The sequence below is a fragment of the Strix aluco genome, chromosome 24, assembly GCF_031877795.1.
Source record: "Strix aluco isolate bStrAlu1 chromosome 24, bStrAlu1.hap1, whole genome shotgun sequence".
Taxonomy (NCBI): domain Eukaryota; kingdom Metazoa; phylum Chordata; class Aves; order Strigiformes; family Strigidae; genus Strix; species Strix aluco.
The window spans coordinates 4103024-4117677 of record NC_133954.1 but is presented as its reverse complement, the minus strand read 5'-3'; the positions used below and the strand labels follow the sequence as shown (position 1 = coordinate 4117677).

General features: G+C 53.4%; 1 protein-coding gene across 1 annotated transcript; it reads right to left on the bottom strand.

Annotated features, from left to right (window-relative positions):
* Positions 1–11554: 11554 nt before the first annotated feature.
* LOC141934194 (feather keratin Cos1-1/Cos1-3/Cos2-1) lies at positions 11555–11863 on the bottom strand. The gene has a single exon (XM_074849532.1). The coding sequence runs from the start codon at positions 11861–11863 to the stop codon at positions 11555–11557; it is 309 nt and encodes a 102-aa protein (XP_074705633.1).
* Positions 11864–14654: the final 2791 nt, after the last annotated feature.

Here is a 14654-nt window from a genome sequence, read left to right as displayed (position 1 = left end):
CTGGGCTCATTTGCCTCATGCCCTTCTCTGTGTAGTGTCTGCAGGTCCTCAGGCGAGACCAGGAGCATGTCTGGGGCCCGGTCCTTCCCTGGGGCACCTGAGGACGGTTCTGCCAGTGTGGTCCCCAGCATCTCCTCAGAAGTGTCCCCAGCTGTTGTTGTGTTCCTGCACATGTGTTTTTGTTTGTGCTTGACTCTATGCTGGCTTTATGTGAGCATACAGAGCTTTGCATGATTATGACTTGCATAACTGGTAACAGATGTCCCTGCCTTTATCTTGACCCATGAGGTTCTTTCACCTTGCTCACAACAAGTGACAAAGTCAAAAAGTTCTTTTAGTAAGATAAGATTTAAAAAGTAATATAGATACTGGGTAAATCTTCCATCTCTTCACATGCTGGAAACCCCACATCTGTGCAGCAGCAGATGGTGCCCCGACAGATGTTCCCAAGGCACCCTGCGCAGATCCTGACCGTGGAGGCGTTCCTCCTCCCTCTCATGTGGAGGTGCCGTTTATTCTGTGTAACAAACCAGACCATACGTCTTCTCCTGACAGGCTGGGGCATTATCTCTGTCATAACACCCGCCGGTGCGCAGCACAGGCCAGCATGGGGCACTGCAGCAGATTCCCTTACAGTGGTCCTCATGCCAGCACCGGGGCTTCTCAAGCCTTAAGCGCAAGGGCCAAGCAAGAAGACATGGGTTTCTCCGGCTCACTAACTCCTTGAGTCCAGCGTCCTCCACAAGGCTCCCGGTACGGTGCACAGACTGGGTTTCACTGAACTGCTTGGGGAGCTCCTCTGTCCTTGGGAACAGCTCACGTCCGGGCAGGGCGTGTGCAGCCAAGGAGACTTTGCTGCTGGCTCAGGAGCTCTGTGGTTCACGGCCTGAGAGCGTGGCACAGTGAGGAGCATAAAAAGGCTGTGGCGTGGTGGGACGCTTACTGCCCAGGGTCTCTGTTCCAGTCACTGTTGAGCTGCTCCTCAGAGCTGCTGGGGAACTTGGCACCTGAGCTTTGAGCATGCCCAGGAAGGAACTGCCCCCATGTGCTCTACAAGCAAGACCCTTCACCCCTTTTTGTTGGGGTGATTTTTTACTTTTGAGCCCTTTCTCTTCTCTTCCCCAGGCACTTCCTGGGCGCTCCCTCTTGTCCTTCTCCTGATGTTTCTTGGACCTGAGCCCCTTTGGTGGCATCGAACCTCCCATTTCTGTTTCTCCAAATTTCTCTTGCAGTGAGCCTGATGGGAGTCCACCCCACTGCTTTCCAGCCTCTCTACCTCCCCTGTCAGGAAGGGGAGGTAATTTGGATCGAGGGTAGCTAAAACATCATGTCTGCAGCCACAGTGGTATGCATGGCCCCATCTTTTCAGGGGCCAGACATCCTCCCGTAGAGGGCGTTTGGCAACTCCTTTGTGGTTGGAGATGTCCTCAGATACCCGAGCAATAATGACATGAACGCTTAGAGCTGTCTAGTGGCCTGGTCATCTTCCTAGGGGCTCTGGGACCACCCCTGGCTCCTCTGTACGGAACAAGGCCTCACTCTTGTACTCCCACGGCTGCAGAAGCTTGTGTTTCTGGGACAAGCAGAAATGCCCATTGCTGAGGCTGGGACACCAGCAATGACGCTGTGCAGACCAAGCCCCCTCCAGTTTCACACAGCACACGTGTACGCAGTGTTTTGTAATCCCCATAGCAAAGGAAGTTCTGCTTATGCACCACGGAGCAATTTTTACACATCCCCGAACCATCATTAGTGCGCAGGTGCTGTGAGCTGTCCTTAGAATGTAGAGCATGAAGCTGCAGCCTTCTCAGTTCCAACAGTGTTTACGCTCTACGGAAGAACAAGGTACTGTGGGAAATATTTTGAGACTTCATCGATTTGCTTTTGTTCCTTGTAGCTGTCAAAGCACTATGCTCTGCAAAGACATAAGTTACCTCTGTGCCTACACATAGACAGACACACTGCCATTGCGCTCAAGTTTGTCATGGCTTCATCGCGATCGCTGTTAATAATCGGATGCATATCAATCCTCGGTGACACAAACTGGGTTTCTCTTCTCTGAAGACGGAGACCGACAAAAACTGGACAATATCAAGATGTTATTTGCCTCTTTCCTGGGACTTTGCCTGTGGCTGCTGATCTAAGGGGAAGCTGTCCAACTTTTTCCTTCCCCTATATATAGGCATGACAAGGGAAAAAAGGAAGAAAGAGCAAAGACAAAGTTAAGGATGACACAGTTTCAGTGTCTGTGAGTGGAGTGGGTTCACTCGGCCTTCTGCCGCCCTTCCCCGCTGAAGACAAAGCCAGTTCAAGACTATTACTGGCAGTTTTCTGCCGCGCTGGTACAACGTTCTCGGAGGTGTGGGGGGACTCAAGACACAGGTCGAGAAGGACGGCAAGAAACACGTAGAGTAAGATCCACAGAATGTATCTGCCAGATACGGCTTGACTGCTAGAGCTGAAGTCTCTCACGTTATCTCCAGCAGACTGTTGATCCATCATCTTTCTCTGCCAAAAAAGCTGCCGTGTTCTCAGCAAAGTGACAAAAAGATTCCAGAAGTTGCCTTCCCCCTGCCCCGCGGCCAGACACGTCAGAGCCGCTGAGCAAGAAGGCAGCCTCTCCAGTTGCTGAGGTGCCTGCTCGGAGGGCTCAAGGCAGCAGATGTATGGTGGGCTCACGGGCGCTGGGGCCAAGTGTGCCCTCGTGGGGAATGTGCCCCAGTGCTTGTGCTGGGCTGGCCCCAGCTAGCAGTCCAGCACCCACACAGCGGCTCACTAGCTCCCCCTGCCTCAGCGGGATGGGGGAGAAAATAGCAAGAACAAGAGCAAGAACACTTGTGGGTCAAAATAAAGACAGGGAAATCACTCACCAGCTACTGTTGGAGGCAAAAGGGACTTGACTTGGGGAACTGAACTTTAAATATTGAAATACTGGTTTGGGTGTTGGGAAACAAAGATGACAAACATTTAAAACACTTAGGCAAGCACACATTTCATGCCCCTTCCCCAGCAGAAGCTTCGCTCCAGACATGTCTCTTCCCCGTTCCTAGTCTGCATTCCACTTGTCGTCACAGCAGGTTATAACAAATCAGTCCCTTTGCTGAGGCAACAGGCAGTACAGGAGGTTGGGGTCGGGCCATAACAGCTTCCTTCTTCTGTACTCTCTCTGTTCCTTGTTCTTTTCTACTGCTTCTCTTTCCCTCTTACTGGTTTGCTTTGCTGTAACACGGGTCCTGCGTGGGACACAGTCCCCTTAGGGAAGTAGTCGCTCAAGCGATGGGTATCTGTGGGCTGTCCTGGAGGTGACTGTCTGATGGGAGTTGGGGATGTGCACTCTGCGAGGCACCTCAGCCCTGCAAATCTGTGCAACGGACCGCTGGGGCTGCACGGGGCACTGTACAGGTGTGACGGAAGAACAGTGGACTTGCCCGAGCTGTCCTTGCCCTTGGATGCATGCCACACCTCCTCCTTCTGGAGAAGGGTGGGAAGGCGAGGAGGAGTTGTGTCTGGGCTCTAGCCAAGCTGATTTCTCCTGCCCACGTCAGGCTGGTTCCCCTGAAGAACAAGCGACAGGTGTGGGTCTTTCACTTGACAAGATGGTAAATGAATTTCACGTTTCCATGAATGAGCTAATCGCTCCAGAAGGATGCTCAGCTTAGTGGGTGTCCAACCATAGTTTAGTTCCCTTGGGCAAAGACATTGGCAGCGTTCTCTCCTCTTCCGAGTCACACTTGCTGAAATCTCCAACCACGGTCTACATGATAGAGGGAAGAGGGCTTGCTTAGTCTGGAGAAAAGGAGGCTCAGGGGAGAGACCCTGTTGCTCTCTACAACTAGCTGAAAGGAGGTTGTAGCGAGGTGGGTGTCTGTCTCTTTTCCCAAGTAACAAGCGATAGGAAGAGAAGAAACAGCCTCAAGTTGTGCCAGGGGAGGTTTAGATTGGATAGCAGGAAAAATTTCCTCACTGAAAGGGTGTATTGCAATCAAGACCCACATACTTCTCAGAGAAAATGGGGTGCTGCAGGGCTAATAACGTTTTTGTTTCTTAGCCTTGTTCACCTAGCGAGACGTATACTGCAGGCAGGGAACAGCAAAAACTGCAGTGCTGGGAAGGCCCTGGCCTGCATGTGAGGAGCAGTGGTGGTGTGAGCAGAGCTTGGTCTGGCCCTGCCACGGAGGTCTTGAGGAGCCAGGGAAGCTGAGTCCAGGCAGCGTCATCCCCAGCGATTTTGCCATGGATGGGTTGGTACCTGTGCTGCGCCGCCGTGTCCGTAGGGCACAACAGATGCTTGACCCATGGAGCTGCCTGTGGGGGTCACCTGAGGAATGCCAGGATTTAGAGCATTACCCGGGGCTCAATGCCAAGGTCTGACAGGAAATTTTCAAGTACCACTGGAAAGCATACCTAAGCGTTGGCATTAATAGTGAAGCCGCAAGTTGACTGCACAGGGAAGAGGGACACCTCAAAGAAGCCGTGAGAGCCTTTTGGGGCTGTTGGGTTTACAGGGAGTGGGGACTGCAGTGCGTAGCCTGAGTGTGGCTGCTACCAGTCCTAACTCGTGAATTACCTCAGGCCTGCACGTCTGGACAGCAGCTGGGTTCCTGTCTCATCTGCCTGTGCCCGTGTGCGCTGGCCACAGACGCCAGATCGGGTAATGTAGGGGAGGGGAATGGGGAGGTGAGGTTGTGGGGCTGTCCCCAGGCATTGTTGTTTCCCATCCCCACTCCTGCCACCCTTTGGAGCCATGTTCTGACTCATGGCCATTGGCTGTGGCGTAGCCAGGGATGTCTCCCATAGCTGCAAGGAAAAGCGGTCGGAAAAAGTTGCCTCAGAAGGAAGGAGGACTCGGAGGCCCAGGCTTGGATGCAGCACAACTTTAATGAGTCTAAAGAAGGAAAGGAGGTGGCTGACAGGGAGCACCAGGGGCAGGCACCGAGATGCGGTGGAGCTCCTGCAGGGTGTGTGTCGGCCTGTCCTGCAGAAGGAGGGAGTCCACCAGGTCCCTGCTCGGCTGGCGTTGGGAGGTGGTGACAGGCAAGGCAAGAGAGAGAGAGGAGAGTGGAGGAAGGAAAGAGTGGCCCGAAGCCCTTCATACAAGGCCCCGAAGCTCTATCTCCTGTCCAGCACCATGTTCTGAGGTCTTGGGAGGTTCTTGCCCGAGGGTGTTGCCAGCACCTTTAGCAGGGGGGGCACCTTCTGCCACAGTAGCGGCTGGTAATGCAGGAGAGGTCAAAGCCCCCAGAGTTGATGGGCACTCCGTCACAGCTGAGGATGCTGCCAACGGCAGCGGAGGTGGTAGAGCCCACAACAGTGTTCTGTGGGAAGGAGCTGAGGATGGGGCCGGGCAGGGTCACCACCACGGGGGAGGGCTCGATGACGACGGTGGAGTTCTGGCACTGCCTGACACAGGGCTCATTGCAGCTGTTGGCCAGCGGGGTTGGGCCACAGGGCTGGCAGCAGGGCACGCACGGGTTGCAGCAGGACATGTCTCGGGGCCGGAGGTGCACCTGGGAGAGAGGGTAGTGGGAAGCAGGAAACGGGGACACGTGAGAAGCCGCACTGCACCCAACCGCAGAGGAGCCAAGGCACCTCCTGGCCCAGCGTACGCTGCCCAGCTCAAAACCCAGGAGCCACCTCAACACAGTCCCAGCCCCTCTCTGCACAAGACCTTCTCTCCCCTTCCCTCTCCCATGAGAAGCAGCTCCCAGCCCTGGGCTAGGACAGCCCACATCAGCTGAGACTGGAGGAAAGACCTCATCTTGAAGGAGGAGGACAAGAGGCTTCACACTCACCTGATTCCCAGGGAGAAGGAGGCGAGAGAAGCGGATGAGAGAGCAGAGCGCTGGGCTGTCTTTTATAGTAGTCCTGCACTGCCTCAGGCCCAGAGGCACCCTTTGTGGAAGTAATAATTTTCTGACAAGCTCATGCCAAATGCAAACCATCCCAGCTAATGGTATGGGCTGTGTCCTGGCTTCCTGCACGGCTGCCTTTTCATTTCCTGGCTTATGCCACGTGCTTTCCCATCCAAAGGCTTCTGTAAGCTTCTGCCGGGATGAGAGCCCTAAGGATTTCCGGGGCAGAAACACGTCAGCGCAGGCGGGAGACTCAGCTCAAGTGCTGGTGGCATCCCGTGCGGTCAGGTGATGTGCACCTGGGTCACTCCTGGGGGATGGCTTGTGGCAAAGTTGTCAGGAAATGGGTACCGCTCTCAAGGTTCTTGCCCGAGTGTGCCCAAGGACTCCCATGTGAGAGGACATGCCTCATCCTTTTCTCTTGCTCCCCACATCTCTCTCTGATGGTTGCTCATTGATGCACGCAGGTGGGCTTCTGCTGGGAGGGTTTGACACCTGCTGCAACACTAACGCTGCTCTGAGGACAATTTTGCTGGGCTCATTTGCCTCATGCCCTTCTCTGTGTAGTGTCTGCAGGTCCTCAGGCGAGACCAGGAGCATGTCTGGGGCCCGGTCCTTCCCTGGGGCACCTGAGGACGGTTCTGCCAGTGTGGTCCCCAGCATCTCCTCAGAAGTGTCCCCAGCTGTTGTTGTGTTCCTGCACATGTGTTTTTGTTTGTGCTTGACTCTATGCTGGCTTTATGTGAGCATACAGAGCTTTGCATGATTATGACTTGCATAACTGGTAACAGATGTCCCTGCCTTTATCTTGACCCATGAGGTTCTTTCACCTTGCTCACAACAAGTGACAAAGTCAAAAAGTTCTTTTAGTAAGATAAGATTTAAAAAGTAATATAGATACTGGGTAAATCTTCCATCTCTTCACATGCTGGAAACCCCACATCTGTGCAGCAGCAGATGGTGCCCCGACAGATGTTCCCAAGGCACCCTGCGCAGATCCTGACCGTGGAGGCGTTCCTCCTCCCTCTCATGTGGAGGTGCCGTTTATTCTGTGTAACAAACCAGACCATACGTCTTCTCCTGACAGGCTGGGGCATTATCTCTGTCATAACACCCGCCGGTGCGCAGCACAGGCCAGCATGGGGCACTGCAGCAGATTCCCTTACAGTGGTCCTCATGCCAGCACCGGGGCTTCTCAAGCCTTAAGCGCAAGGGCCAAGCAAGAAGACATGGGTTTCTCCGGCTCACTAACTCCTTGAGTCCAGCGTCCTCCACAAGGCTCCCGGTACGGTGCACAGACTGGGTTTCACTGAACTGCTTGGGGAGCTCCTCTGTCCTTGGGAACAGCTCACGTCCGGGCAGGGCGTGTGCAGCCAAGGAGACTTTGCTGCTGGCTCAGGAGCTCTGTGGTTCACGGCCTGAGAGCGTGGCACAGTGAGGAGCATAAAAAGGCTGTGGCGTGGTGGGACGCTTACTGCCCAGGGTCTCTGTTCCAGTCACTGTTGAGCTGCTCCTCAGAGCTGCTGGGGAACTTGGCACCTGAGCTTTGAGCATGCCCAGGAAGGAACTGCCCCCATGTGCTCTACAAGCAAGACCCTTCACCCCTTTTTGTTGGGGTGATTTTTTACTTTTGAGCCCTTTCTCTTCTCTTCCCCAGGCACTTCCTGGGCGCTCCCTCTTGTCCTTCTCCTGATGTTTCTTGGACCTGAGCCCCTTTGGTGGCATCGAACCTCCCATTTCTGTTTCTCCAAATTTCTCTTGCAGTGAGCCTGATGGGAGTCCACCCCACTGCTTTCCAGCCTCTCTACCTCCCCTGTCAGGAAGGGGAGGTAATTTGGATCGAGGGTAGCTAAAACATCATGTCTGCAGCCACAGTGGTATGCATGGCCCCATCTTTTCAGGGGCCAGACATCCTCCCGTAGAGGGCGTTTGGCAACTCCTTTGTGGTTGGAGATGTCCTCAGATACCCGAGCAATAATGACATGAACGCTTAGAGCTGTCTAGTGGCCTGGTCATCTTCCTAGGGGCTCTGGGACCACCCCTGGCTCCTCTGTACGGAACAAGGCCTCACTCTTGTACTCCCACGGCTGCAGAAGCTTGTGTTTCTGGGACAAGCAGAAATGCCCATTGCTGAGGCTGGGACACCAGCAATGACGCTGTGCAGACCAAGCCCCCTCCAGTTTCACACAGCACACGTGTACGCAGTGTTTTGTAATCCCCATAGCAAAGGAAGTTCTGCTTATGCACCACGGAGCAATTTTTACACATCCCCGAACCATCATTAGTGCGCAGGTGCTGTGAGCTGTCCTTAGAATGTAGAGCATGAAGCTGCAGCCTTCTCAGTTCCAACAGTGTTTACGCTCTACGGAAGAACAAGGTACTGTGGGAAATATTTTGAGACTTCATCGATTTGCTTTTGTTCCTTGTAGCTGTCAAAGCACTATGCTCTGCAAAGACATAAGTTACCTCTGTGCCTACACATAGACAGACACACTGCCATTGCGCTCAAGTTTGTCATGGCTTCATCGCGATCGCTGTTAATAATCGGATGCATATCAATCCTCGGTGACACAAACTGGGTTTCTCTTCTCTGAAGACGGAGACCGACAAAAACTGGACAATATCAAGATGTAATTTGCCTCTTTCCTGGGACTTTGTCTGTGGCAGCTGATCTAAGGGGAAGCTGTCCAACTTTTTCCTTCCCCTATATATAGGCATGACAAGGGAAAAAAGGAAGAAAGAGCAAAGACAAAGTTAAGGATGACACAGTTTCAGTGTCTGTGAGTGGAGTGGGTTCACTCGGCCTTCTGCCGCCCTTCCCCGCTGAAGACAAAGCCAGTTCAAGACTATTACTGGCAGTTTTCTGCCGCGCTGGTTCTCGGAGGTGTGGGGGGACTCAAGACACAGGTCGAGAAGGACGGCAAGAAACACGTAGAGTAAGATCCACAGAATGTATCTGCCAGATACGGCTTGACTGCTAGAGCTGAAGTCTCTCACGTTATCTCCAGCAGACTGTTGATCCATCATCTTTCTCTGCCAAAAAAGCTGCCGTGTTCTCAGCAAAGTGACAAAAAGATTCCAGAAGTTGCCTTCCCCCTGCCCCGCGGCCAGACACGTCAGAGCCGCTGAGCAAGAAGGCAGCCTCTCCAGTTGCTGAGGTGCCTGCTCGGAGGGCTCAAGGCAGCAGATGTATGGTGGGCTCACGGGCGCTGGGGCCAAGTGTGCCCTCGTGGGGAATGTGCCCCAGTGCTTGTGCTGGGCTGGCCCCAGCTAGCAGTCCAGCACCCACACAGCGGCTCACTAGCTCCCCCTGCCTCAGCGGGATGGGGGAGAAAATAGCAAGAACAAGAGCAAGAACACTTGTGGGTCAAAATAAAGACAGGGAAATCACTCACCAGCTACTGTTGGAGGCAAAAGAGACTTGACTTGGGGAACTGAACTTTAAATATTGAAATACTGGTTTGGGTGTTGGGAAACAAAGATGACAAACATTTAAAACACTTAGGCAAGCACACATTTCATGCCCCTTCCCCAGCAGAAGCTTCGCTCCAGACATGTCTCTTCCCCGTTCCTAGTCTGCATTCCACTTGTCGTCACAGCAGGTTATAACAAATCAGTCCCTTTGCTGAGGCAACAGGCAGTACAGGAGGTTGGGGTCGGGCCATAACAGCTTCCTTCTTCTGTACTCTCTCTGTTCCTTGTTCTTTTCTACTGCTTCTCTTTCCCTCTTACTGGTTTGCTTTGCTGTAACACGGGTCCTGCGTGGGACACAGTCCCCTTAGGGAAGTAGTCGCTCAAGCGATGGGTATCTGTGGGCTGTCCTGGAGGTGACTGTCTGATGGGAGTTGGGGATGTGCACTCTGCGAGGCACCTCAGCCCTGCAAATCTGTGCAACGGACCGCTGGGGCTGCACGGGGCACTGTACAGGTGTGACGGAAGAACAGTGGACTTGCCCGAGCTGTCCTTGCCCTTGGATGCATGCCACGCCTCCTCCTTCTGGAGAAGGGTGGGAAGGCGAGGAGGAGTTGTGTCTGGGCTCTAGCCAAGCTGATTTCTCCTGCCCACGTCAGGCTGGTTCCCCTGAAGAACAAGCGACAGGTGTGGGTCTTTCACTTGACAAGATGGTAAATGAATTTCACGTTTCCATGAATGAGCTAATCGCTCCAGAAGGATGCTCAGCTTAGTGGGTGTCCAACCATAGTTTAGTTCCCTTGGGCAAAGACATTGGCAGCGTTCTCTCCTCTTCCGAGTCACACTTGCTGAAATCTCCAACCACGGTCTACATGATAGAGGGAAGAGGGCTTGCTTAGTCTGGAGAAAAGGAGGCTCAGGGGAGAGACCCTGTTGCTCTCTACAACTAGCTGAAAGGAGGTTGTAGCGAGGTGGGTGTCTGTCTCTTTTCCCAAGTAACAAGCGATAGGAAGAGAAGAAACAGCCTCAAGTTGTGCCAGGGGAGGTTTAGATTGGATAGCAGGAAAAATTTCCTCACTGAAAGGGTGTATTGCAATCAAGACCCACATACTTCTCAGAGAAAATGGGGTGCTGCAGGGCTAATAACGTTTTTGTTTCTTAGCCTTGTTCACCTAGCGAGACGTATACTGCAGGCAGGGAACAGCAAAAACTGCAGTGCTGGGAAGGCCCTGGCCTGCATGTGAGGAGCAGTGGTGGTGTGAGCAGAGCTTGGTCTGGCCCTGCCACGGAGGTCTTGAGGAGCCAGGGAAGCTGAGTCCAGGCAGCGTCATCCCCAGCGATTTTGCCATGGATGGGTTGGTACCTGTGCTGCGCCGCCGTGTCCGTAGGGCACAACAGATGCTTGACCCATGGAGCTGCCCGTGGGGGTCACCTGAGGAATGCCAGGATTTAGAGCATTACCCGGGGCTCAATGCCAAGGTCTGACAGGAAATTTTCAAGTACCACTGGAAAGCATACCTAAGCGTTGGCATTAATAGTGAAGCCGCAAGTTGACTGCACAGGGAAGAGGGACACCTCAAAGAAGCCGTGAGAGCCTTTTGGGGCTGTTGGGTTTACAGGGAGTGGGGACTGCAGTGCGTAGCCTGAGTGTGGCTGCTACCAGTCCTAACTCGTGAATTACCTCAGGCCTGCACGTCTGGACAGCAGCTGGGTTCCTGTCTCATCTGCCTGTGCCCGTGTGCGCTGGCCACGGACGCCAGATCGGGTAATGTAGGGGAGGGGAATGGGGAGGTGAGGTTGTGGGGCTGTCCCCAGGCATTGTTGTTTCCCATCCCCACTCCTGCCACCCTTTGGAGCCATGTTCTGACTCATGGCCATTGGCTGTGGCGTAGCCAGGGATGTCTCCCATAGCTGCAAGGAAAAGCGGTCGGAAAAAGTTGCCTCAGAAGGAAGGAGGACTCGGAGGCCCAGGCTTGGATGCAGCACAACTTTAATGAGTCTAAAGAAGGAAAGGAGGTGGCTGACAGGGAGCACCAGGGGCAGGCACCGAGATGCGGTGGAGCTCCTGCAGGGTGTGTGTCGGCCTGTCCTGCAGAAGGAGGGAGTCCACCAGGTCCCTGCTCGGCTGGCGTTGGGAGGTGGTGACAGGCAAGGCAAGAGAGAGAGAGGAGAGTGGAGGAAGGAAAGAGTGGCCCGAAGCCCTTCATACAAGGCCCCGAAGCTCTATCTCCTGTCCAGCACCATGTTCTGAGGTCTTGGGAGGTTCTTGCCCGAGGGTGTTGCCAGCACCTTTAGCAGGGGGGGCACCTTCTGCCACAGTAGCGGCTGGTAATGCAGGAGAGGTCAAAGCCCCCAGAGTTGATGGGCACTCCGTCACAGCTGAGGATGCTGCCAACGGCAGCGGAGGTGGTAGAGCCCACAACGGTGTTCTGTGGGAAGGAGCTGAGGATGGGGCCGGGCAGGGTCACCACCACGGGGGAGGGCTCGATGACGACGGTGGAGTTCTGGCACTGCCTGACACAGGGCTCATTGCAGCTGTTGGCCAGCGGGGTTGGGCCGCAGGGCTGGCAGCAGGGCACGCACGGGTTGCAGCAGGACATGTCTCGGGGCCGGAGGTGCACCTGGGAGAGAGGGTAGTGGGAAGCAGGAAACGGGGACACGTGAGAAGCCGCACTGCACCCAACCGCAGAGGAGCCAAGGCACCTCCTGGCCCAGCGTACGCTGCCCAGCTCAAAACCCAGGAGCCACCTCAACACAGTCCCAGCCCCTCTCTGCACAAGACCTTCTCTCCCCTTCCCTCTCCCATGAGAAGCAGCTCCCAGCCCTGGGCTAGGACAGCCCACATCAGCTGAGACTGGAGGAAAGACCTCATCTTGAAGGAGGAGGACAAGAGACTTCACACTCACCTGATTCCCAGGGAGAAGGAGGCGAGAGAAGCGGATGAGAGAGCAGAGCGCTGGGCTGTCTTTTATAGTAGTCCTGCACTGCCTCAGGCCCAGAGGCACCCTTTGTGGAAGTAATAATTTTCTGACAAGCTCATGCCAAATGCAAACCATCCCAGCTAATGGTATGGGCTGTGTCCTGGCTTCCTGCACGGCTGCCTTTTCATTTCCTGGCTTATGCCACGTGCTTTCCCATCCAAAGGCTTCTGTAAGCTTCTGCCGGGATGAGAGCCCTAAGGATTTCCGGGGCAGAAACACGTCAGCGCAGGCGGGAGACTCAGCTCAAGTGCTGGTGGCATCCCGTGCGGTCAGGTGATGTGCACCTGGGTCACTCCTGGGGGATGGCTTGTGGCAAAGTTGTCAGGAAATGGGTACCGCTCTCAAGGTTCTTGCCCGAGTGTGCCCAAGGACTCCCATGTGAGAGGACATGCCTCATCCTTTTCTCTTGCTCCCCACATCTCTCTCTGATGGTTGCTCATTGATGCACGCAGGTGGGCTTCTGCTGGGAGGGTTTGACACCTGCTGCAACACTAACGCTGCTCTGAGGACAATTTTGCTGGGCTCATTTGCCTCATGCCCTTCTCTGTGTAGTGTCTGCAGGTCCTCAGGCGAGACCAGGAGCATGTCTGGGGCCCGGTCCTTCCCTGGGGCACCTGAGGACGGTTCTGCCAGTGTGATCCCCAGAATATCCTCCACAGAGTCACCAACTGCTCATCGTTTCCTGGCTGTATGCAAGTGTACAGATTATTGCATAGTTCCATGCATGAGTGTGTGAGCCACATTTGTCTGTCTATACTTATGTGACTCTCATCATGAGGGCATGTGCATTTCATAGCAGAGGGCCTTTACCCTGGTGTGTCCCTGAGCACTGCAGAGTAGCATGTTGCCCTTGCCAGAGGTACCCCACCTGCAGCTGTATTGTGGTTCCTTTGGCCTGACAGAGAGGCACCGAGACAAGTGAAATACTCTATCTGCCTCCTGTGCCCTCCAGTTCTTGCTTTTTGTACAGGGAGAAAGACCAAGAAAACCTACGCGATTATGCAGGCTGTTGTCCCTGAATCAATCCCTATATTTTGCAGTGTTGCTGGGGACTGGGATGGGACACATGCTCCTCATGTACACGGCAATGTCAGACGCACTTCTGCATCTCATCAGCCTGGTGGTGAATGAGGCAGGGGCTGAGACCGCACACCAAATGATTATTGGACTATAGGGATCAGGGTCCAGGTGTTGCTCTCTTGTGCGATGTAGGACAATCTCTCCAGGTCCCACAGGTGAAGTCAAATAGCATTGAGTCAAATGTCTTTGCTGTTTGGGGAGGACATGTCCCATATCCCCCATAAAAAGACTGAGTGTGACAACGCATCAACTATGTCTGGGAATTCAAGCACACGTGATTTAGCGCAAACCACCAAACCCTGCTGCTTTTTCAGGAGCAGGACAGACAAAGACCCTCTTTGTGCAGAACAACATTTGTGTACTGACTGCCAGCGCGCGTTCCACATCCCACTGTGTTGTTTGGGGGAGGAGGATCTAGAAAAGCCAGGAGTGAAGAAAAGAAGTTGAGCCCATGAAAAAGAGGTGGGTATGGGGTGAAGGTATTTCAGCATTTTTTTTTTCTTTTTCTCACAATCCTGCTCTTATTTTTATTGGTTATAAGTTAAACGAATCTTCCCCAAGCGAAGTCTGCTTTGCCTGTGACGGTAACTGTTGAGTAACCCCCATGCCTTTACCTTGAACCACGAGCTTTTTCACCTTATTTTCTCCTCCTGACCTGTTGAGGAGGAAGAGGGAGAGAGTAAGCAGCAGTGTGGGTCTTTGGAACCCAGCCAAGTTCTTTTTATTTTTGCAAGAACTATGGTAATCAGAAGTGTCATGAGTGTTTGTCACTTACATGCTTTCTTTCAGCTTTCTACCTGTGCCATCAGGAGCAGTTTCTTTCTCCCACTGTTGTTCCCCTCAGAGGATAGTGGGCAATGATGTTAGCTGGCCTTTGTGCATGTGTACCTGGTGTGATGGTCTCCCATTAACTAAACTAACAGTAGTTTGGTACAGGCTCTAGAGGAGGTAAAGGCCTGAGCCATAGCCAGGCCAAGAACTCCTCTAGGAGCAGAGCACAGTAAGCACCAAGGCATAAGAGCTTGGAACACCAATCATGCAATTAACACATGAATAGCGGGTGTTTTTCCAAGACTTTTATCAAGGAACAAAGAAAGTTGTGGGTACAAGGAATCTCCTGCATACTTTTCCCACTGTATGCAATTTGACTACATTTTATCCCACAATGATGACACCCTGAGGGAGCCTTAAACCTTTTTTTTTTTTTTTTTTACTTTCTTTTTTTTTGACCTAGGAAATTCTCAAGTGCTGGAATGAGTTTTCTAGAGATGTGCAGGCTCTGGCCTTGGAAATTTTCAGTACTTGGGCACAGTCCTGACCAGCCTTATCT